A 24,949-nucleotide genomic window follows, 5' to 3' on the forward strand; every position below is an offset into this window, starting at 1 on the left:
TGTAGTGATAGGACAAAGGGTAACGGGTTCAAACTTAAACAGGGGAAGTTCAGGTTAGATATAAGGAAGAAGTTCTTTACTGTAATGGTGGTGAGGCACTGGAATGGGTTGCCCAGGGAAGCTGTGAATGCTCCATCCCTGGCAGTGTTCAAGGCCAGGTTGGACAGAGCCTTGGGTGACATGGTTTAGTGTGAGGTGTCCCTGGCCATGGCAGGGCGGTTGGAACCAGATGATCTTAAGGTCCTTTCCAACCCTAACTATTCCATGATTCTATGTCACATGGAGAAAGTGGTGTCACAGTATTCCCTTGGCAGACATGAAAATTAACATTGACATATACTGCTAGCAACAGCTCTTGGTAGAGGATCTTATTATAGGAATGATCAAGGGAAGCAAATCTAATACACCTCACAAGTATTATGACTTCAGCTTCATCTTCTAGTTGCCTATTTACACTCCTGAGCAAGGACAGGATCGGATTTGATGATTAATCCATGGCACATTAAGAAGGAATTGCTCCTCTGGAATGATGAGTTGCTGCTTACACACTGTTAATGCTGCAACTGTCTTTGCTTTACTGCCCAGGGCCAGCTGTTCACATCCTTGAACAGATGCAGTCTCAAAAGTGACTAACCAGTTTAGACTACGTATCACAAAAATGTAAACTACTGACAAAACTGAAGCGTTGGTAACATGAATAATTCTATGCTTGAGGTTAAAACCAGAAATTCTGACTTCTGTTTCCCCTAAATATGTGCTTCTATGCACCTGGAACAGGCTGCCCGAGCAGCTTGTGGAGTCTCCCTCTCTGGAAGCATTCAAAACCTGCCTGGACACGTTTCTGTGTAACCTGCTCTAGGTCTAAAAACCCTGATGTAACAACTAGTGGTCAGAAAGCAACCCTAGCTGTGCAATTTAAATTCAGCAGAATCACTTGCCTGTGACAGTCCTGATGAACTAGTAACTGTCAGTATAGCTGGGCCTATATTTTGCTGGAGTCACAAAAGACTTAGGATAAGAAAGGTCTTCATCTTTGGGTCCTCCTTGGAGAGTTTCTCAGTGATGTGACTCATAAAATCCAACACACATGCAGTTAATTTATCACGAATGGGACATTTTCTACACACTGCAGCTGTCAGCAGTTACACTGAATTTACTGGCTAAATGAAAACAGAACTTTATCAACTTTGTCTTTACTAAACCGTGCTGCCAGAAAAGATGTCAGGCAATGTTTAGAAAATAACATTAATTAGCTTTTATGAAATATGTTTGTCTTTCCTACTAACTCAAATATTAACTTAGGAATAAGTGATTCAAAAGGTAACTAAGAAATAATATAAAAATTAATTACTTTGCACTAAAAAAAAACAGAACAGCTGGTGCAGAAGATGGCACACAAGTTATTTTAATGCATTTCCTTCATTATTCTGAGTAACTGCTAGGTTTTAACAGAGCACAGGCATTGTCTCACAGACAAGAGAAGAGTACCAAATACCATATTCAATTAAAACACCTGCAGTGCCTGACTTGATGTTAAAGTATAAAAACACTGTAGTGTGTGGGCTTTTTCTTTCAAAACTAGGACTAACAAGATGTATTCAGGGCTTGGTCATTTACAGCATCATATCTCCTGCATGGTAAAACTATGAATCTAACTTTAGGCATGAGCTTTTATGTAAGAAGTGTAATTCTAGTGAGTAATCAGGAGAAAAAAAACGGAAGACTGGTAGGGTAAGGCCTCTCATCCTTCTTTTTCTGCCTTCCAATTTCAGGAACAGGACATTCTAACCAGTAAAGGTGGGAAAAAGAAATGTCAATATGTGTCAGTTGTAACTCTGCACACATATGTATCAGCATCATGGAATAAACTGTTCAAGGCAAAAGATGACTGCGTACAAGTCAACTCTACAGGATTCTGCTGGGTACACTGCCAGGAAAGAAAGCATTGAAAAACACAAATATTCTATAATCCATATTAAGTACCATTGCCCCTTAGAGATTACTGTATTATCAGTATATACACCTTTTAATAATGAGGTAAAACAGAATAACCAACAACCACAAACTATGTTGCTTCTCAGACAGACAGAAACAAACAAAAAAAAAAACCAAACCCAACCCTTGCCCCTTTTTATTTTACATCATAAGCTGCAACAACAACAAGAAAATCTTTTAGTTTCCTAACCTTTCTGGGATTTCAGATCCACTTTTCTTAACTGACTGACATAAACATCTATCATCCCATGATGTGTAGAAGCTTTTAGACTTCCATCTGATGAATCTAAGGAAAATAAAATAAATTAGAATCTTGTCTATCGTTCATCCTTTAAAATAAACATTTACCAGAATCTTTCTTTGTATTTTGATTTTGACAGTTCTTCTGTGTTTGAGAAGTAACTTATACTTACTGAATGTCAGGTTTCTCTTAGAAAAACAGGTTTCTGAGCCAAACTGATCTCCACAGTCCAGAATTGTGGCACAGACACATCCCAGAGCCATAGCCCTGCAGCTGCTACTGGACTTGTAGCATCAACAAGGCCACAGTAACACTTTCCTCTTTCTACAAGGATGAATTTATCTTTGTGCAAAGATCAAGCACAGACTTTGAACACTCGGATCTATTTTAGATGCCGAAAGAGTTCATTTGCTCATCCTCTACACAGGGAGAACTCTACCCATGCAAACAACAAGCAGTTGTGCACTATAACATCTCCTTACAAAGAAGAACTGTGTGTCAGGCATTGTAAAGTCTCATTCACTACACATATGTGTTTTAAATGAATGTTTGAGATAACCATTGCACTTTCATATACATAGGAAACCTGCATTTGTTCTTTGCCCTGGAACAGAGATGCGTGTATTTTCTTCTATACCTTACTAGCTGAAATTTATAACAATACTTCCTGAAGAAACATTTTTTACAACTAAAAAGCCTTTAAGAAGCCTGAACTGTATACTTGAGAAGTAGTCTTTAATTACTTGCAATGCATTCCAGTTTTAAATATACAAATTCCTACAAAATTACAGTGAAGTTCTAAAGAATCGACTTTTTGCACTACTGAACAGATCTATGGCTGATAAAAATTACAAAGAAATCATGAATGAACACCAGAGAGGCATAAAAAATTAACTATGTACCTGAGCAAAAGGCAGTCAGTGAAATATCTTTTTAGATACAATGCTAGAAATGAAAGTATCTGCAAGAAGTCTTGAAATACTCATAGAAACTGTTTTTCTTAGCTTCTGGATGTGCACAGAAAAAGAAACACGGTCAGGCTTTCAGAACTAAAATAACAAAAGCAAACCTGAATGACACTTCCAATTTTAGAAAGTAAAAACATTCATGAAAGAATTAACTTAATGAATCATAACAAGGATATCTAGCGTTAACACCTTACCCTTGCCACCTAGTTTCAACCCTAAACAAACTCATCTGGTGCTTTTCTGATTCCAGATCTCAAGCACAGATGTTGAAGATCAGTGTATCATATACAACAGTAAAAACATGGAAAAGGATTATTATCCAACAGCTAAAACTGATTTCTTTGGAAAGGAAAGTAATTAAAAAGTAATTCAGAAGTAGCCAATCCATATTTAGTCAGCTGAGAAGCTGAGAGACTGTCTTTGCCTAAAAAGAACACAGTGACAACTAGAACTGAGTGTTTCTGCCATCTCAATGCATTTTACATTAAAGCAGCTGTGTTACAAATCTGAAGAAAAACCCCCCAACCATTAATTCTTCATTAATTGAAAATTAATGAACTGGAAAAAAGGTTTTTCTTGTGTGACAATGGAACATTTATGGATCACTTTTAAAAAGGTTGTTCATGGTATATTTGAAAGGTAAAGTCATTAAAACAGCAACATTTGATATGAATCAACATTTTTGAGTATTTTTAGTAGTGATAGCTTGACATGTTCTTATAAAAGCTACTTTTGCAGATATTCCCAATCAAATTTAAAAGCCAATCTCAGGGCCTCCACGTAATCTTAACAGAGATTTTTTTTGGCAACAGGAAATATTCAGCCTCTGACTCTTCTGCTTTAAACAAAACATGCAATTAGTTCCTTTATCTGCACTAGGAAGAAAGAAGAGTCCCCAGTGATAGGACAACAACCCTCTGAAGGCAGAAAAACTGCTAACAATCAGTACACTGCCACCAGCTGATGGTGCTCTGCAGGGTCCAATGTTTATTGTGCAAATCCTTCTTCCTACTCTTCACATGCAAAAGAAGCTCTTGTGAGATTCTTCACAGTGGAAAGATGCCTTTTGCAAATCTAGCAGCCCCACTGCAAGACTGAAAAAAGTGTTTTCTAGATTTTCAGTTTATATATATATGTATAATAAATGTAAATATTTATATACATATCAGTTATTCTTTAGCAAGAGACTGGATTCTGTTTGCAGACGGCACAAACAAATAAAGGACGAAGGAAGAGGGAGTAGGTACAGGTTCACCAAGGCACAGACTTACCTGTAAAGTGAAAAAAAAGAACCCAACCAAAAAACAAATCAAGAACAAAACCACCCCCCAAAAAAATCCCCCAAAACAAACAAACAAAAAAAAAACAACCACAAAGACCAAAGAAAAACAACTCTTGAGGAAAAGCAGAATGCCTTTCCATTGGGGAACACTGTTTTGGGAGGATGACTTGCCAGATTTCAACTCCCAGATCGTACCACTAAATAGAAAGCTTCCTAAGACAGAAGAAATTACAGCAAAGTTTCAAGAACCTTGGCAGCATTAACCAAACACTAAAGCTGACATTACAATACCTGCCTAACTTTCATCTATGGAGATAACAAAGTATATTTTACAGAAACAACTGGATACGAGTTATGGAGAGGATTTTATGGATACGATTATTAAATACAAATGCTAAGAATGTCAAAAGACAAGTTACTCATCACTTCTGCAAATCTATTAATGATGATGCTTAAGTTTGGTGTCTAACTGTAAACAAATGAGAAGGGAGGAAAAAAGAGAAATGGATTAAAAACAGCGAAGATGAGGTTATATAAGAAAAAGGGCCAAATTTAAATAAATACTTCAACAAGAAAAATTACCCTATATTAAGTAACACAGTCTGGTAGGATAAAATACGTTAAATATAAAGGAGACAATGAATATTTTACAGTTATGACAGAACAAACCTATGGCAATTTATTTTTAATAATATACGCAGTGTTAGCTGAGGACAATGGCAATAACTGAAGGCAAAAGCAAGGAAAAAAGCATATAGTTTGAATTCAGGCTTTGCTAAGGACTGACAGCTCAAGGGGAAATGAACTGTTCTACTGGGAATGGAACAGATGGTCACTCTTGAGCAACTTCGGCTATTTAAGAATTTACTAGTACAGGAAGAGAAAAAAGCATTGAAGCAAGATGTCCTTGACAAGCTTTTGTTAAGCTTTATGGAAAATAAATACAGCTTGAAAAAAAACACCTAAGTCACATCACTTGAGAAAGACTATGCAATTAAAGATCACTAGAAAGTCCACAAGGGTGACAAAACTAAGCATCCTTTCCAACATTTCGTATCTCTTCTTCCTTCATTTTATGAAGTACTGAAGAAAGGATTAAAAAGTGATCTTTCCTAAAATCTAAGCAAAAACATATTTACTTTTCCTAATAGCACATAACAACTGACCTTCCTCATGTTAAAATCAGTGAGAAAACTGGTTTTCAACAGGAAAACACAAAATATTACAGTGCAGTTAAAGAGAGAAAAAATGTAAGATTCTAATGAATTTGATGTGCGAGGAAGATTTAATTACAGAATCACAGAATCCCAAGGGTTGGAAGGGACCTAAAAAGATCATCTAGTCCAACCCCCCTGCAAGAGCAGGGTAACCTACAGTACATCACACAGGAACTTGTCCAGGCGGGCCTTGAATATCTCCAGTGTAGGAGACTCCACAACCCCCCTGGGCAACCTGTTCCAGTGCTCTGTCACTCTTACAGTAAAGAAGTTCTTCCTGATGTTAACGTGGAACTTCCTATGCTCCAGTTTATACCCATTGCCCCTTGTCCTATCACTGGATATCACTGAAAAAAGCCTTGCTCCATCATCCTGACACCTACCCTTTACATATTTGTAAACATTGATGAGGTCACCCCTCAGTCTCCTCTTCTCCAAGCTAAAGAGACCCAGCTCCCTCAGCCTCTCCTCATAAGGGAGATGTTCCACTCCCTTAATCATCTTTGTGGCTCTGCGCTGGACTCCTTCAAGCAATTCCCTGTCCTTCTTGAATTGAGGGGCCCAGAACTGGACACAATATTCCAGATGCGGCCTCACCAAGGCTGAGTAGAGGGGGAGGAGAACCTCTCTTGACCTACTAACCACTCCCTTTCTAATGCACCCTAAGATGCCATTTGCCTTCTTGGCCACAAGAGCACATTGCTGGCTCATGGTCATCCTCCTATCCACCAGGACCCCCAGGTCCCTTTCCCCTTCACTACTTTCCAGCAGGTCAACCCCCAACCTGTACTGGTACATGGGGTTGTTCTTCCCCAGATGCAAGACTCTACACTTGCCCTTGTTAAATTTCATCAAGTTTCTCCCCGCCCAACTCTCCAGCCTGTCCAGGTCTCGCTGAATGGCAGCACAGTCCTCTGGTGTGTCAGCCACTCCTCCCAGTTTTGTGTCATCAGCAAACTTGCTGAGGGTGCACTCAGTTCCCTCATCCAGGTCATTGATGAAAATATTAAACAGCACCGGTCCCAGCACCGACCCCTGAGGAACTCCACTAGTCACAGACCTCCAGCTAGATTCTGCGCCATTGACCACAACTCTCTGCCTTCTTCCTTTCAACCAGTTCTCGATCCACCTCACTACTTGATCGTCAAGCCCACACTTCCTTAGCTTATCTATGAGGATGCTGTGGGAGACAGTATCAAATGCCTTACTGAAATCAAGAAAAACTACATCTACCGCTCTACCATCATCCCTCCACCTAGTCACTTCCTCATAGAAGGCTATAAGGTTGGTCATACATGACTTCCCCCTCATAAAACCATGTTGGCTGTTCTTAATGACCCCCTCATCCTTGATATGCCTAGTGATGGAGTCAAGAATAAGTTGTTCCATCACCTTTCCAGGGATGGAGGTAAGGCTGACCGGTCTATAATTACCCGGGTCCTCCTTCTTGCCCTTCTTATAGATTGGTGTGACCTTTGCCATCCGCCAATCCTCAGGCACCTCGCCCGTTTCCCACGACTTACCAAAGATGATGGAAAGTGGCCTAGCAATGACCTCCGCCAGCTCCCTCAGCACCCGTGGGTGCATTCCATCCGGACCCATCGATTTACAGATGTCCAGATTGCATAGCTGATCCCTAACCCAATCCTCATCTACCAAAGCAAACTCCTCCTTTGTCCTGACTCCTTCTGGGGCTATAGAAATCCGGGGCCCTCGGGGAGAGTCTGCAGGAGTAAAGACAGAGGCAAAGAAGGCATTCAGCACCTCTGCCTTCTTTATATCCTCTGTCTCCAGGGTACCCACTTCGTTCAGCAGTGGGCCTATATTGCCTCTTGTGTTAGTTTTATTTGCTATGTATTTGAAGAAGCCCTTTCTATTGTCTTTAACCCGACTAGCAAGATTGAGTTCCAAGGAGGCCTTAGCTGTCCTAATTGCCTCCCTACATCCTCTAACAACTGTCCTATATTCCTCCCAAGCGGCCAGCCCCTCCTTCCATAATCCATAGATTCTCCTTTTCCACTTGAGTTTGCCCAGCAGCTCCTTGTTTAACCACGCCGGTCTCCTAGATCCCTTACTTGACTTCCTACTCATTGGGACGCTCCGATCCTGAGCTTGGAAGAAGCGGTCCTTGAATGCTAACCAACTATCTTGAGCCCCTTTACCGCCTAGTACACTTTCCCATGAGACTTCCCTTAGCAGTTGACTGAAGAGGCCAAAGTTGGCCCTTCGGAAATCCAGAACTGTGGCTTTGCTAGGTATTCTATTCCTCCCACACAGGATCCTAAATTCCACCATCTCATGGTCACTGCAGCCAAGGCTGCCATTGACCGTCACCACTTCGACCAAACCCTCCTTGTTGGCGAGTACTAAATCTAGCAGCGCTGCTCCCCTAGTTGGTACGTCCACCATTTGCATTAAGAAATTATCATCAATGCACTCGAGGAACCTCCTAGACTGTGAATGACTGGCTGTGTGAGTCTTCCAGCAAATATCGGGGTAATTAAAGTCCCCCACGACGACTAAGGCATGTAGTCGCGAGGCTACTTCCAGTTGCCTGTAGAAAGCCTCATCAACTCCTTCGTCCTGATCAGGAGGTCTGTAATAGACCCCCACAACTGTATCACCCGTGCCAGTCAGCCCCTTGATTCGTACCCACAGACATTCCACTTGCTCCTCATCCGACCCCGGACAGAACTCAATACATTCTAGTTGCTCTCTCACGTAAAGAGCCACTCCACCACCTCGCTTTGCTGACCTATCTTTCCTAAAAAGGACATAGCCATCCATGACCACATTCCAGTCATGTGAACTGTCCCACCATGTCTCTGTAATCGCCACTAGATCATAACCTTTAGCCCGCACACAGACTTCTAACTCCTCCTGTTTATTCCCCATGCTGCGTGCATTGGTGTACAGACATTTCAGGGAGCCAGTCCTAGTACCCTTTTTCCCCTGCGGGACAGGGTCTAAAAAGCTATCCTTTCCCACAAGTGAAACAAGAGATTGATAGTCCTCCTTAGCCCGCCATCCTTCAATCCCTAGCATGTTCCTCTTGGGCTTGTCCCCAACAGGCCCTGTTAAATCCCCTCCCCCCTTCCTAACTAGTTTAAAGCCCTGTCAATAAGCCCTGCTAACTCCTGCCCCAAAACCCTTTTTCTTCTCTGGGACTGGTGTATCCCGCCTGTCACCAGCAAACCAGGTGTCCCATACAGCAGCCCGTGACTGAAAAACCCAAACCCCTGCCTTTGGCACCAGTCACGTAGCCATACATTAACCTGCAGAGTCTTCTTATATATCCCTTCACCCTCGCTTGCAACAGGTACGGAGGCAAACACCACTTGCGCTCCAGACCCTTTAACCAGCCGTCCCAGGGCCCTGTAGTCTCTCTTCATTGCCCTTACGTTCCTCGTAATAATTTCGTCACTGCCAACCTGAAAAACCAGCAGTGGGTAGTAGTCAGACGGCTGCACCAGTTCAGAGAGCTTCTTTTTAACATCTCTAATCCGAGCCCCAGGCAGGCAGCAGACCTCCCTGTGGGGTGGATCCGGTCGACAAATGGGCCCTTCTGTTCCCCTCAGAAGGGAGTCACCCACCACAATTACTCTTCTTTTCTTCTTGGTTGGAGAAGTTCTGAGGTATGTGGGTGAGTGACTAGCCCTGGGTGACTCACTAGATAGATTTGCCTCACCATCTCCATTCACCTGGCCCTGAAGTTCCAAGACCTCGTACCTGTTATTCAAGGGCAACTGGGAGGGAGGGAGGGATTGTGAGGGTTTTCGCTTACCTCTCCGAGGAGGAACCTCCCTCCATCCATCCTTGTCCATTAAGCTCTCTCCTTCTGTCTGATGGTAGGAGGGAAGGGGATCCATCACTTGTGGAACCACTTCCCTCTGCCCTTGCCTTAGGGTGTGGTTCCACCAATCTATTTCACTTTCACACTCTCTAATGGCTCTCAACCTTTCTACCTCCTCCCTCAGTTCAGCCACCTGCCTGAGCAGGTCATTTATTTGCTCACAGCGAACACAAGCAGTGTCACTGGCTCCCTCCAATACAAGTGCCAGGCTCAGGCATTCGCTGCAGCCAGAGACCTGCACAGCTGCATGTCTGCAGGAAGGCTCAGTCTGGATACCCACATTAGTACTCACTGCAGCTTTCGATCGTGTTGTAACCATGATCTATCTGGTCAATCAATCCGTCTACGTCCCTCAGCACTCCTTCCCCCTCCTGTACTCCAGGCGAGTCCTCTCGATGAGGCGGATGGAACGCTCCCCTGCCCGCTCGCCTGCCCGCTCGCCTGCCCGCGCGAACTGCCGCGCAAACTGCCTCGACCCTCTGCCTCGACGCTCTCTGTTTGCCGGCTCTGTTCGCCACGCTCCTGGTCGCCGCGCTCCCTGGGAAGGTTTTTTAGCCACTCCCAGCTGGTGCCACTCCTCCTGGCTCCGCCCCCTGTGAGTCAGCCCCTCGCGGGAGCTGAGCTTCCGAGTCCTGGGCAAGTCCTGTTGAGGACTTGAGGCTCCCTCCTCAGTGGCTCTTGTCGCTCTGAGGTGAGGCTCCTGGACGCTGATCTCTCCCCTCTCCGCTCCGGTGTTGCAGGCGTCCTCTCTCAAGCTACTCACCTTAACTGGCTGTCCAGTATAATGTGTTGATAAGGAGTGGTTAATTTTCTCATATTAGAACAATCTTCTAAAACCATCACATGAAAAATGAGAAACTGAAATGTACGTTAAATAGACTAATTTCACATACCACTAAATTATCATTAGCAGTCCTTACCATACTCATCATCCGGACCTGGCAAAACAAATGATGTAACACAGAAAGCAAAGGAATCTCTCATAAAAACAATTCCTTTGCTAACTGTCTAGATGATCCTTTTACTGCTAAATGATCCAATTTCTACCTTGATTTTAAAGTTGTACCTGTTGGTTTTAAAGGCCATAGTCTTTTCTGGGTATTTTACTCTGTTCTGAAAAAAATCATTATATGCCTCAATCCTTCATTGTAATACAACATGCCAAGTACATCTTCCTCTTGATAAGCCTCTGACCTACTACACATCATAAGGGATCTTCCTCAAGTATCTATCCATGCTGTCCACATCTATCCACAGACTATCATTCCATGTTAACCATCTCTGCAAACCAATTAATTATATATTTCTACTTTTTCCTTGTCAGAGTAAGTCCCTGCTGCCCATAAGCTGGTTAAGATTGTTTCTTCCCCTCCAAAACAACCACCATAAGCTCTATGATTTCCAACTACAGAGGATTCATTTCTACAAAGAATAATTGGGATAAATATAAGTAATCCAGTAAGGAAAAGCCATGGGGTTTGGAGCTGGTAGGGGAAAATTTGTCTTGGCAGCAAAGTAGAGAATACATAATTAGACCATACCAATAACATTGAGAAATAAGCAAACTCTAGCAGGACTGAACATGAGCCAGCAGTGTGCCCTGGCACAAAAGAAGTCAAACAGTATCCTTGGCAGTATTAACTGAAACATGGCCAGTTATTAAGGGGAGGGATTATGACGCTTGGCACTTATTACACTACACCTAGAACACAGCATCCAGTGTTGGGGCTCCGAAAAGAGGGTAGACATCAATAAACTGGAGTGAATCCAGCAGAGAAGCACCGACACAGGCAGGCTATGCAACACCCCACTCCTCAGCCTCTCCTGATGGGGAGGGGCTTGCCCAGCCCAGAGAACAGACTGCTTCAGGACCTGACAGCAGCCCCCTGGTATCTACAAGGAGGTGATCAAGAAGACAAAGCCAGACTCCTCAGAGTGGTGTATGATGAGAACATGACAAGCCAAAAATCTATAGGAAAAAAAAGAGAGCTTTAGTCCAGGTAGAAAGAATAATCTTTTCAACCCTGAGGACAGCCAAGGAGTGGAACAGTTTGCCAGAGTCACTGTACAGTCTCCATCCTTGGAGGTTTTCCAAACCATGGGATAAAGCCCTGAGCAACCTCACAGCTCACATGGCTTTGAGCAAGAGGCTGGAGACTAGACACTGCTTGACCAGGGGAGCTGAACAAGACTCTAGAAGTCCCTTCCAACCTCAAACATTCTACGTTTCTGCAACTTCCTGAGGTCTCTTCCAACCCGAGTTTTCTTGTGAATTTACTGAATAAAAAGTTAAAAGATTAAGCTAGTTCTAAATACTAATTACTCAGTTACTCTTTGTAAGATAATTCAGGTTTATAATGACTAGTTTAAACAGCAACTTAGAATCATAGAATGGTTTGGGTTAGAAAGGACCTGAAGATCATCTAGCTCCAATCCCCTTAGCCTTGGGCTGGGATACCACACACCAAAACATTTCACCCAAGGCTCTGTCCAACCTGGCCTTCAATACTGCCAGGGATGGAGCAATCATGACTTGAACTAGAAGTAAAAATAGCTCTGGTTGTTTCGAACTATGAAGTCATTCAAAGTCCATAGAACATATGATACAAGTAGGAAGCTTCTAATACATGGTTGGAAAACAATGTCAGTGACTAATAACACCAAAATAAAAGAAATAAAAATATTCTATGAATAATAACAAAAGCAAAAGATTAGAGAACAGCACTGGTTTCCTTTTTTTAATGCAGACTTATATAAGATTAAGAAACTGTCAAACCAGCAGCTTATATTTTCCCCAAAACATTTTGAAGAAAAAGAAAATATCCATCACTCTCAAGTTTGACTTGTAAATAGATCTTTCAAAAGCAAAGGATACATCCCCAAAATTTAGAGATGATACATCCCCAAACTGATTTTTTCTGTAAACTGATAAAATTCTACCTCCAGTGAAGTAAATAACTATATCCCTATGAAAACCCAACCAAGGAAGTTGGAAGATTTTAGTTGTTCTTCCTATTTCTATCAAAAAAGTCCCTGTCAGGTCTCCTGACAATCCAACAAGCTATCTTGTAGCATGTGTCTGTCATACACAAAAACCTTCCACTTAAAACTTTACATTTTCTTTTTCAAGTTTAGAGTTGAACCACTGAATGTTAGAAGTCTTTTACCTTTGGAAAAAGCCATAAAACTCTAAAGTATGTTTAATGCTCTTCAGGAAAAGATTAAGTCTAACTAGTGCTTTCAGTACTGAAACTGAAATTTATTCAACTCTAAGATGTGTCAATGTTTAAGCGGAACCTGGTTAATTAAGGAAAATTATTATCATCTAGTTGATGGAAAAAGCTATCTCCTGTGGTAAGAAACCTTTATTTAAACACTCTTCATACTCTGAGTTTATTTAAAAGAAAGAAAAACAGACTAGCAAGCTTAATTTAATTCTGTGGTTTAATGACTAACTCAGAAGAATGTGTATTGCATTCATTTTCCAGGAAAGTTAATATAGATTGCTCAGAAACATAAGAAGAGTTCTGACAGTACAGATTGTCCCTGAACAATGCTTAATGAGTGACTATGGTTACTACCATTAGCAGAAGTCTTTGAGATTCGGGCCCATAATCAACTTATTTACAGAATGGGAAATCCTTCTACGTATATTCATGAGTCACTGAGCCTTGTCTATGATTGTTACTTCAATTTTCTGTCATAGAAATAACCGGAATTTGAGTTTTTTACTTTTGTATTGAGGTACTACCAACTGATAGAATATGTACCATAATAGATAACTCCTAGTTATCCTGTTGTAAATCCTGTTCAAGTTCCTGAAAGAAAATTTATGAGCCATTTTTATTTCTGAAGGGAAAACAAAGATCAGCAGAATAGTTTGGAGACTATTATTATCATCACAAGCTTCCCCTCCTCAAATATGTAACACATCAATGATCAATGCTTCGTGATATAAAAATTAAACACAGCTAGTCATCAATATCAATGAATGTAAGATAACTAGGCTAAAGGCAAAAATATTGCATTTCTTGTGTCCTTTTAGTTACTGTTTTCTTGTGTCTTTTTATCACATCTTAATCTAGAAGATGGCACCTAGATTCAGTGTGACTTGCGCAAAGCCCAGTAAGTACCATGGTATCAAACGTTAGGCAGTCTAAGTTGCCCAACTGCAAAAGGCTGACAGTGAAGTTTGGAAAGAATCTCCTTCAGCTACACAGCTATCAGTGCTACTGAAAATAAGGCAGAAACATCTGTAAGGAATTACCTCTTCACTTTCCCTGTGAACATTTAGCTTTTAGAAAGGAGAAGTAAAGAGGGAGAAAAAGAAATATCTCTCTAAGAGAAGGCAGAACCTACCTACTGTGATACTCCCAGTTTTGGTCTGAAGGCTGGTGTTACCTATTAAGAAGAGAAGGAAAAAACATTAAAAGCATATTTCACTGCTTTCTGAAATTGTAACAAAGGCTAAAGTAATGTGGACCTATACAAGGGCGCTACAGTTGTAGGAGTCTCTCTCATTTACATATAGAAGCAAAATACACACACCAGATATATTGCTCGAATATTATTGCTTTACAAACAAAAATCTCAACACATGTGGGTAACAATGAATTGATTCCAGATGAGAAAAACTCTGAGTAAAGCTTAAAGACACAGACCGGATGTGAGACAGAGAAAAGCAGAGATGCATTGTGAGGCTAAAGCCCAGTATTTTCTTATTTTATTTTGGGCCAAATTTTTGGTGTTTCTCTGATGCCTGCAACAGCACTATAAATGATTTAAGCAGCTCAACAGGATTAACATAACAGTCCCTATTTTCCCCTTTTATATGTAGATAGATAGATAAGACAGACACATACACAGACAAATATATGTGTGTCTATAGATATAGGCACATGTATATTCTCCCTGCCCCGCTCTGAGGATGGGTTGGCTGGTTGTTTTCCTTTCTTTTTCTGCAAAGGCTGCTTCCTGGACTTACTGAACTTTACCTATTCTCTCCAAACTTATTCTCGTGTGCATGATGATCTCTTGTCAATGCTTCTCACTGACTTCAGTGAGATCTGAGTGCATTGGAGAAACTGGAGAACAAAAGTGAGTCATGAATAACGCAAAATGGTCTCCCAATGAACTTGCATTACTCTGAACAGGCAGTGGTGTTTTAGCCTCAAAAATCTCAAGATGAATAGTCTTCCCCTTTACCTGTGGAACCAAGGGAATCTGGAAGGATGACAGATGTACCTCATAACAGAAAAGCCATCTATACCTACTAATAAAGTTTGTAGTAACTTCCATAGTTCCACGTGTATGCTACACATGTATAATTGAATCATAGAATCATAGAATAGTTAGGGTTGGAAAGGACCTTAAGATCATCTAGCTTCAACTCCCCTGCCATGGGCAGGGACACCTCACACTAAACCATGCCACCCCTTACAACCATTACTTTTCCCCAGTAAAAGGATATAGCTAGTGACCATGGACAGATGTCTTCCATTTTCTATGAATATAAATGATTTTCTAATGTTATACCTGTCTATGCAAATGGCTATCACTGAGTCATAGACAAAATGGACTTTAAAAATAGCCAAAGAAATCAGTGGTCTATGGCAGAGAAAAAAAAAAAGGCAGAAAAAAAAATTTGCCTCAACAAATGCTTTAATTTTAAAAACTAAACCGCAACATGTCATTCCTGCCACACTCTCATCCTCCCAGGAGAACAGATTGCAAAATAAAAGGTTGATAATAGTAACCGAGTCCAAGTTAGTAATACACATTATTCACAACAATTTTCAGATCTTTCAGAGCTGGCCTTTAAAAGTGGCATGTGAATCAAGCTTTGCTCCTATCTTCTGTAATTACAGAGTGGCAAACAACCATTAGGATAAGATACATTCCACTGCATGTGACCTGTAGTGCTTTTCTTAGTCCTCTGTGGGCTGAAAGCTAGAAAAGCAGCCTATCATGAATAGTCTTCATCATTTCAAGCACACACTGTACAAAATACTTATGGGTTCTGAAAAATCAGTTGAAACAAAACCATATTTCAATGAACCTGAAAGACGTTTGGCTTTACCATTTGCTGTTATTAAGAGACACACTATAATTATCCCACCCTTTTCCCCATATTATCATGACTAGTACTTAATTTTGTACAGGCTACAAAAAAGCCTCCAGTTTTGTCAGCCAGCAGCTTCCATGGAGCTGAAGCTTGATTACATTCTGCCTGCATATAGCCCCTGGGACTTGGGGATTTCTGGTTTGTCCTTTGTTTTTCTGGGATTTTTTGCTTTCTGTTTTAATAAGCAGGTCCTTGAAAAATATTAAAACATGTTGAAATCAAACTCCTATTAACCACAAACTTATATGGCAGATACAACTAATGCTGCAAAATGTAAATGTATTAGTGTGATAGGCTCACTTCAAATATTTAGCTAAAAAATGTTGGTTTTAAAGCAGATAGGAATGTCCTGCTGTGTTATGACAGTGCACAGAAGTGTTCTTTTGGTCGTGCGGTGGTCCCATAAAGGCCAATGCTTAACTTGCAATTTTTAAGCTAGCCAAATGTTTTTTGGTCATATCAAGGACAAAGAGAAAGAGCTGACCAGAGGTAATTACTAGTTTGATTCTTACATCCAACTGACTTCAGCATTGTAGTGCAATACTATGAAGTCCAAAATATAATATAGTTTTAACAGAATATTGATGACAGCAGCTTGGTTCTTGGCTTGCTTCTGAAGAAACAGTTCTCTCTTCTATCATGTATAAACTTCTCCATAAACACTATAAAACTTCAAACTACTTCAAACTGCTGGAAGACAGGATCAGTATAGGACTGGGGCAAAAGATGGCATCACTTCACATTGTATTATTTCCATTCTTTCAATTTGTTTTGAAGGCTCTCAAGGTGGCATGGTTCTGAGGCACAGAAGAAACAAACAAACCACCACAGAGCTTCTTTCTACTTTGACTTTACATTTTAAATTTCAAGGCAGAAGTACGGTCATGCCTAAAAAGGACAGAAATTAATTTCTACAACCCCACAATCACTGAAATCCAGAAACATAGCTGAAATTTATGGAACATGCTTTGGTATATCGGATTCTTTTCAGAAGGGATTACGGAATGCCAAGCTCAAGCATTATACCATACTACCTTCAAAACATTGCACATTTTCTGTTTTGTCTTATGCAGGTCACTATAAGGCAGCTATATAGTCACCTTTTCCTATATACTAATTAGTGTGTAAATATATAAAGTAACTTCAATAACTATGTTTTCCAGTGTGATTCTCTTATATTGAACTAGTTACTAGATTATGACAGAAGAACAGATCAAATCCAAACATGAAGTCCGGCACGTGAGACAAAACAACCCTGTAAGGCAGTGAAAGCTGAGTGCCTGCTGTTTGCAAAGAAGCTTTGCAGGTAAGACCTGGGCACTGTGATATACACCAACTTCTGCACAAATTACTATCTGTATGATAAGCATATCCAGCACGTAAAATTCTCTTATGAGACTGCATTTGGAGTATTGTGTCCACACTGGTTCTTCCCAGTCAAAAAAAGACACTGAGGTACTGAGGTGAGGTCAGAGAAGGGTATTGAGAAGCATACTACTGCCAACTATAGTACCAGCATCCTGTCAGCTATAAGGAAACAGTGGACTAAACTGCCCAAGAAACAATCTTTGCAAGTGTTTACAAACCAAATTACGCTACCTCATGAGCAAAAACCAGAAGTGGCCACTTGTTTTCTAACATAAAATTATGAAAGGAGTTTATCTTTTCCAGCAGTATTTATGCATTTGTGTGCATATATGTATGTAATATAATAATTTAAAATACTTTAAAAGTATTTGCTCTTACTATTAAAACATGACTGAGGAGCATGATGCTTTGCAGGATTTTTTTTTCCTGAAAAATAGAAGAGCCAAGCTAATGTTAGTGTGCAGTTGTTTTGAAAAGAAACAGCTAAAATAACATTAGGTGTTCCAGACCCATTTCATACAAAGCTTATAAAAATAATCCTGAAGTGACATAAGAAACGTCTGTGTAATTTGGACACAATTCTATTTGTTTTCATATTGTTCTTCAGCTAGATGACAATGAGGCATTACTAAGGAAGTCACCAACTACAGCAGTTATATCATTTTTGTCAAAATAAGCTTTTGGCTGTGCACAGAGGCATGAACATCCTCACACACTGATCAGTCCACAGAATCATTATATGGGTTTGAAATTAGAAAAACCAAACCAAAACAGCTGGGACAGAAGTATTAGTAACAATACAGACTGCATGTTAAAAAAAAAAAAACCCACAGTAACATGAAAAAAAGTTACTTCTACCTATGCATGCTGAAGTGAACTTTACCTAACAGGTTTAGAAACAATTCTTAAATTTACTATAAATGGACAAAGGACTTTCTCCTTTAAGGAAGAGTCATTTCTCAAGCAAGACAACTCCACAAAACTGCTACAAAATTGGAGCAAATTGTTTCTAAGGCATACAGTTGGAAATCTGGAACTCTGACTGACCTACGTAATTTTCACTCTTTGTACATCCCCCAGTTTGTTTTACTTAATGTTAAATCACCAAACCCACACTACAGCACAGGCAGAATTCAGTGGGAACTTTGTTAAATTAGAAAACCTCACCAGACTCTCACCTTGAGTGCTGTTTAAATAAAAGATTATCAAGTTGGTTTTAGTTCTAGGTGAAGGACATTGAATGGATTAGAGACTTTCCTCCCACTCCCAATCACAGAACAGAAACTGCCACCACTTTATTAGTATAGCGTGCCAGCAGAGACAGACTATTTCTGCTAAAAACTAAATACAACCAAGTTCTACCATAGTTCTTAGCAGATGCAGTAAGAGCTATTTCTTCTACGAAGAAAATAAAGGATGAAGAGAGAGGAAGAGAAGCCTCTTTACTAAGTATAATTTTCATTGTTGAACTTTAAAATAGGTTTACATCCTTAGTATGTGTGATGTTTCTCTCCTACAAAATACACTTTTTGCTACTTCATAAGTATGCTTACAAAGTTGTTTAAAAAAAATAAATGCAGCATACTATATACAAGTTAATCATCTTCAATTCGGTCTCTAACAGACCAAATTGTTTTGTTCATACACTGCCCACAGTTGATTGAGTAGTAGTCTATAGCATTAGCCCATTTGTTATGGTGAACATTATAGACACCTTCAAAGCAGACAAATTTGCTCAGTATTTTCTTCTTACCATGAATACTTCCCAGCAGAATATCACCAGCTACTGAAGACAGATATGATGATTCTGCATAGAGATACTTAGTTTTCAGCAGCCCATCTTCAGTAGATATGTTGATGGATGTCCCCTGCAGCTTCTCTATATTCACGCTCTAAGAGAAATAAACTTAAATGAACATAATGGAAAACTTGTCATCACAGTTTGAAAAGGCATAGGGAAGTAATAGTATTAAGAGGCAAAACAAATGGAAAGCAGCTGTTGGTTCAGAACAGAGTCAAGTTCTTAGTTAAAAGCTACACAAGACAAAACAAAAAATCTTTACATCCAAGAGCTCTGACCAAAAAGTTCATGATTCATTACAACATTCCAATGAATTACTACATAAGTCATACAGGTGAAGAACCGAGTCACAAAATGATCTATTTTTAAGAAACAACACTTAATTTTTAGAAGTAAACAAACAGATTAGCTGTAATAATGAAGACATAACATTCATGCAGCATTATGATGCTTAAAGCTTTGATAATCAGTTTTCTGTCACCACATACCGAAACATCCACTGTCTTTGTTACATAGAGCTATTTACGCAGATTTTTAACTGGGTCACTTTGTAGACATAGCTTTGGTGAAGGTTTGCAAAAAAAGACGCAGCTGCACTTTTCCTCAGTATAGTTGCTCATATTATCTCAGTCAGGCCTTTATTCTTGGACTTAAGCCTTAAGCTATACAAAGCCTTGAAAATGAGGGATAGATATCCGTTTTGACTTCTTTTCAATAGAAATGGAGATAAAGGATAAGATTTCAAAAGTTGCACTATGGACAGATTTGGGAAATAAAAGGTGATAAATGCATCGAGACCTCATAGCAGCCTTCCAGTACCTGAAGGGGGCCTACAAGGGTGCCGGAGATGGACTCTCGGGAACTGTAGTGATAGGACACAGTGTAATGTGTTTAAACTAAAACAGGGGAAGGTCAGGTTTACTGAGAGGGTGGTGAGGCACTTGAACAGGTTGCCCAAAGAAGTGGTAAATGCTCCATCCCTGTCGGTGCTCAAGGCCAGGTTAGACAGAGCTTTGCGCGACATGGTCTAGTGTGAGATGTCCCTGCCCATGGCAGGGGGGTGGAACTACATGATCTTAAGGTCCTTTCCAACCCTAACTATTCTGTGACTCTATGATTTCATCTGTGTGCCAGTAGCCAGTCACGTGACAACCTATGTGAACAAACCAGAGTAACTTACATGATTATGCAACTACCTTATGAATTGAACTCTATTATTCCCCAGTTAAATGTGATTTACGATGAAATCATTCAACAGTTACTACTTAACACTTTCAATCCACTTCATTTTAGCATTGTCATCTTGGGGAAAAAAGTTAATACAAAAGTCTGCTGACCCTTCCAGTGTTTTATTATATTAAGAATAAGCTATGGGTGAAGTATGAGGTATTCTGACAAACAGCAACTAGTGTTTCACAAACTCCATGCTGTACTGTGCCCCAAAGTGAGCTAAAGAGGCTGGTTTAGTATGGACTATATGTCAGCCAAATTACATATTTGTAACCATATTTGTGACCATACCAATCCATGCATACTGAGCTTTACACCATCTTGTCACCTAAGACTACTGATTGGACTACTGTCTCAGGACTTGATCATAGAATCATAGAATAGTTAGGGTTGGAAAGGACCTTAAGATCATCTAGTTCCAACCCCCCCGGCCATGGGCAGGGACACCTCGCACTAAACCATCCCACCCAAGGCTCTGTCCAATCCAGCTTTTAACATCGCCAGGGATGGAGCATTCACAGCTTCCCTGTGAAGCCCATTCCAGTGCCTCACCACCCTTACAGTAAAGAAAATTGATTAGTAAAGAAAATTACAAGAGAAGTTCATGCTACACTACAAAGTAGGTCTCCAATAACGTAACAAGACACATTAACTTACAATAATTTACATGCATACTATAAAAAAAATAAAGCAAAACCAACCACCAATACAATGAAGATTTGTTTCAGAATAACTGAAATAAGGTAGGGGAGTCAGACTGCTCAAGTACAAAATTAAAAAATTATCCTAGATAGGAAAAGCATAAAAAAAAATGGGATTACTTTTCACTCAGACTATGTTTTCAATCCCAAATTCTTAAACTTTTATGAATTTTTGGCAGAACATAGCTGTTTGGCTCTGTTAAATAAGCATTATAGAAAAGTCCCTGTGTCACAGATTAGCTAATGATTCCCCAGTCAAACAAATTTGATTATTTCTGTCCACTGAACCACTAGGTTGTTCGGAAAAATTCCTCCCCTTGAGAGTAGAGCCTTGGGAGTTTGTAGTTACTGAGACTAACCACATGCTTAAGTTCCAGTTTCTTATCCTTTAAAGTGTCAGTCTATCTTCATAAATCAGACTGCGAATGTTTGGTTTTGCACCTGAACACATCTTGCTATGTTTAACTAAGACATAAACACCACCTTCCCCACACATTCCTCTTCTTGGCCTTCCTTTTTGTGCTATCCTTGCTCAAATATTTTACTAGTGCCTTCTCCATTTTCTCCCTTAAAAATATTCTGTTTCCCATGTGCTTAGTGTCTTTTACCACATCCTTTCCCTCCCCACCTTCAGGAGGGGGCTGGAAATGCTGACAGAGCCATAATTACATAATGATGACTACAACTGGTGGAAGAAACATCTCATACAAACACACACAGGAGATGTAAGGTTGACTGACTGTTAACAGAAGTGGTCAATTGAGAAAAGAAATCTCACACTCTCCTTCTTAACTATACATCAAAGTTTGTTATTAGGAAGTTGAACAACATAAGCCAAAAGATTGTTCCGTGGCTGTAAATTCCTGTTAAAATGATTTATTTCACTGAAGTTACTATAACTCTAAGAGTGAATTCTAGCAATATTTGTATTTATGACCACAAAGAAGCAGCCCAACTCAATCTGCATGAAGTTTGTTTTATTGTTTCAAAAGGACAACAGCATTTAAAGACTCAGAGCAAAATAACTGTATTTCTCATTTTCATGAAATTTTTCATGTAAATGCAGATCTAATTATTTTTCTACCATCCACTTGTTTTTATCAACTCCAGTGAGATGCTATTTGAAATGAATGCTATGCATTACACTAGAGTAACAAACTACTTTGCCACAAATGACTAACAGCACAGCTCTAAAGACCACCACCATGCCAGTATGTTGTGAGCAGCATGACTCCACAGGAATCATACAGTTTTATTCACTGGTAGAAAGCAATGATTCCAGTTTTCAGATCATTCCAACAGAAACCCTTTCTGGGAAGATGGAGGATACATCCAGAACGGTGTAGACTACCTCTGCCCTATTCATTCCCTGTGGCTGCTAGTGGCTTAGGGTAGATCCTAACTCCACTAACTACTAATAGCCCCAACAGAACTGCCAATGAATTAGAACTGAGTAATCCAACTATGGCATCATCAGATCATACCACAGTCAGGCCTTACCCACTCTGCTTTATGGTAGGAGGTCTTGCTCAGATGCAATAATGTTCATGAAAATATATCAATTATAGAATGGTCTTTTCCAGCCTAAATGATTAAGATCATTAAGTCCAACCATCTAAACCACTAAACCATCTCCTCGAGTACCACATCTACAAGTCTTTCGAATACCTTCAGGGATGGTAACTCAATCACTTCCCTAGGCAGCCTGTTCCAATGCTTGACAACCTTCTAGATTAAGAACTCCTAACATCCAATCTAAACCTTTCCTAGCACAACTTGAGGCCATTTCCTCTCATCCTATCACTTACTGCTTGGGAAAAAGAGATAGACACCATTCTCACTACAACCTCCTTTCAGACTGTTGTAGAGAACAATAAGGTCTCCCCTGAGCCTTCTTTTCTCCAGGCTAAACAACCCCCAACAACAATACAGCTACAACAGTCTCTAGCTCTTTTGTACATAAAAAACAAGCTAGCACCCACTACAAAAATGCAGGTAATTAAACATTAACAGTTCTTGGAAAATCCAATGGTAAGTTGCTTAGTTTACAGCAAGACCTTAAGAACAGCTGACAGCTGGCTCTATGTCATATGATCTCAGAACATATGATCTCAGAACACAATCTACATGTAACAGTGCCAAACAGCACTTCACAGAGGCTGTTTTGGACTCCTAGAACTTAACAGTTTGGTCTCAATTCTATCCTTGGCTAGGGAAAGCTACCTGCATTCTTTCCAATTCTTCCCAGAGTTGCTGGGTTTAAGGGTACCTATTGATTCTGAGAGAGTACTGCATGCATCTAAGCTACTTCCAGACTCAGCTTGGCTCCACACATTCATATAATACTGGTTCAGATGTAATGAATCCTGATGCAACCAGTTGCATGAACATTACAATGCTTATACATTCAAGTTGAGCCTAAAAGCCAGACTGGATATGAGAACTGTAGTATTATATAAGGGAGCCCAGCTCTACAACATATTAAATAATGGAGAATTGACTATTTATCCCAAGAAGCAAAATGAGATTAGAGTAGTATGAGGTCAGTCTCATACTGCCATCTGCTGAAAAAAGCCAGCTACTTCTCTACAAAACTTTTCCTGTTCATTCTTCTCACTGCACCTCATAACAAGATTACATGTGATTTTATTTCCTCAACTACAAATATACAAAACCTTCTACTCTCCCATTCTTACAATCATATAATGCTGTAAGTGTACAGCATGGACAAATACTGAGCCACTATTAATGAGATGCTAAAATAAATTAATGGGCCTACTGCAGAATCCAGATGTCTAGATACCAGCCACATAAAATGTTTAAGAGTGTTGTGAGGGTCGACAGAATTAGAGCTAATGAGCTCTATCAGCTTGCCTCTGTGCTGATGGAATGATCATATGCTTCATACTGCTCTTTCTGTGCTGCCTGTTCACTATTCCAAATTAAACATAAAATAAGATAACTGACAGTTGTCTAATTATGCTAACAGTGAAATGACAATCAAACAGTGAGGGTCATTACACATACTTCAGCACATTGTTCAAAATTCAGTCATTATGCAGACAACCTCAATAAGCCAGAGAGAAAGTTTTACATCTTACTTACACCCTTCTCTGTTGCATGAATATCTGTATTTCCATAAAGTGTTCCAAGACCAATTACTTTGCCACCGTTTGTCCGTATATCTATTTTATGGCTCTGGAAAAAAAGTTCAAAAATCCTATGGTTAGGATAATCATAACGAGAATCTATCTCTTTTATCTTGGTTTTCAAGCTGTACCACAATAACCACCTTGGATCACAAACTCCATTTTACTGTGAAGCTTTCTCCTCAAGTTATTGCCAAATGTGTTTGATTATTTCCAATGTAGTCGAACTGAAAACCAGTCACCTTTCTTTGTAAACAGAAACACAGGAGAAAGAAGCATGCTGAGGAACCTTTTACTCTCAATACAAGTGGTTTTTCTGGGGGGGTGGTTTGGGTTTTTATAACTAGAAAAACATTCACTCAGTATATAAAGTAGCAGGCAAGGAAAGGGAAGGGAAAACTTTGTGTTTCATTTATGCTCCCTCCAGAAACCAAGGTATGTATATACCCAGTGCTGCAGCACATGACAAACAAGCTGGCAGCGAGAAATGAACTTACAAACTGAAGCCTTCCACTGATCTGAAACTTACAGTTTCACAGAATTCTATAGGACAATGATATACAAACACACTGTAAAACTACTTATGCTTGGAGTAGTATGTAAAGCCATAAACCAATATGGGTGCATACCAGTGCAAACCCTAGGCCTGCAAGTAGAACCAGGTCCTGGTTTCATTCCAGATACTAATTCAAATTAGGTATTTTGCATACATCTGCATTACAATCTCAAGGTTTTCACAATCCAAACAGGTCTTCAGAGTAAAATGCAATGCCCTAACTTGAGACTTCAGCAGTGCTTCAGACCTTTTAAAGGCTGCAAATAACTCAGCTGTGCAGTTAAGCTTCTGTACAAATAACAGATGATTCTCTCCATATAGAGTAAAAAGGATAAAGTTAAATTAGATGCCTCAGCCAGACAGCACAGTTGTGGCAGTTTCATCCACTTTCAAGGCAGTTTCATCTGGCACATTACCGTAACAATGGTTAAAGAACATATCCTCCAAGCACATAACACCAGGAA

General features: G+C 40.0%; 1 protein-coding gene across 4 annotated transcripts in view; it reads right to left on the reverse strand.

Moving 5' to 3' along the window:
* The window catches only part of FAM185A (family with sequence similarity 185 member A), a 42,637-nt gene that overhangs the window by 9,994 nt on the left and 7,694 nt on the right, over positions 1 to 24,949 (reverse strand). The window contains exons 3-6 of one of the 4 annotated variants that reach the window (XM_065666681.1): positions 23,886 to 23,978; positions 18,802 to 18,940; positions 13,916 to 13,957; positions 2,186 to 2,281 (exon numbers count right to left, since the gene is read on the reverse strand). In XM_065666681.1, the coding sequence (XP_065522753.1) occupies positions 2,186 to 2,281; positions 13,916 to 13,957; positions 18,802 to 18,940; positions 23,886 to 23,978 (370 nt within the window). The remainder of the gene's footprint in view (positions 1 to 2,185; positions 2,282 to 13,915; positions 13,958 to 18,801; positions 18,941 to 23,885; positions 23,979 to 24,949) is intronic. The other 3 variants (XM_065666699.1, XM_065666692.1, XM_065666708.1) reach the window with 3 other exon arrangements.

This window comes from Lathamus discolor, chromosome 1, assembly GCF_037157495.1.
Source record: "Lathamus discolor isolate bLatDis1 chromosome 1, bLatDis1.hap1, whole genome shotgun sequence".
Lineage (NCBI taxonomy): Eukaryota > Metazoa > Chordata > Aves > Psittaciformes > Psittacidae > Lathamus > Lathamus discolor.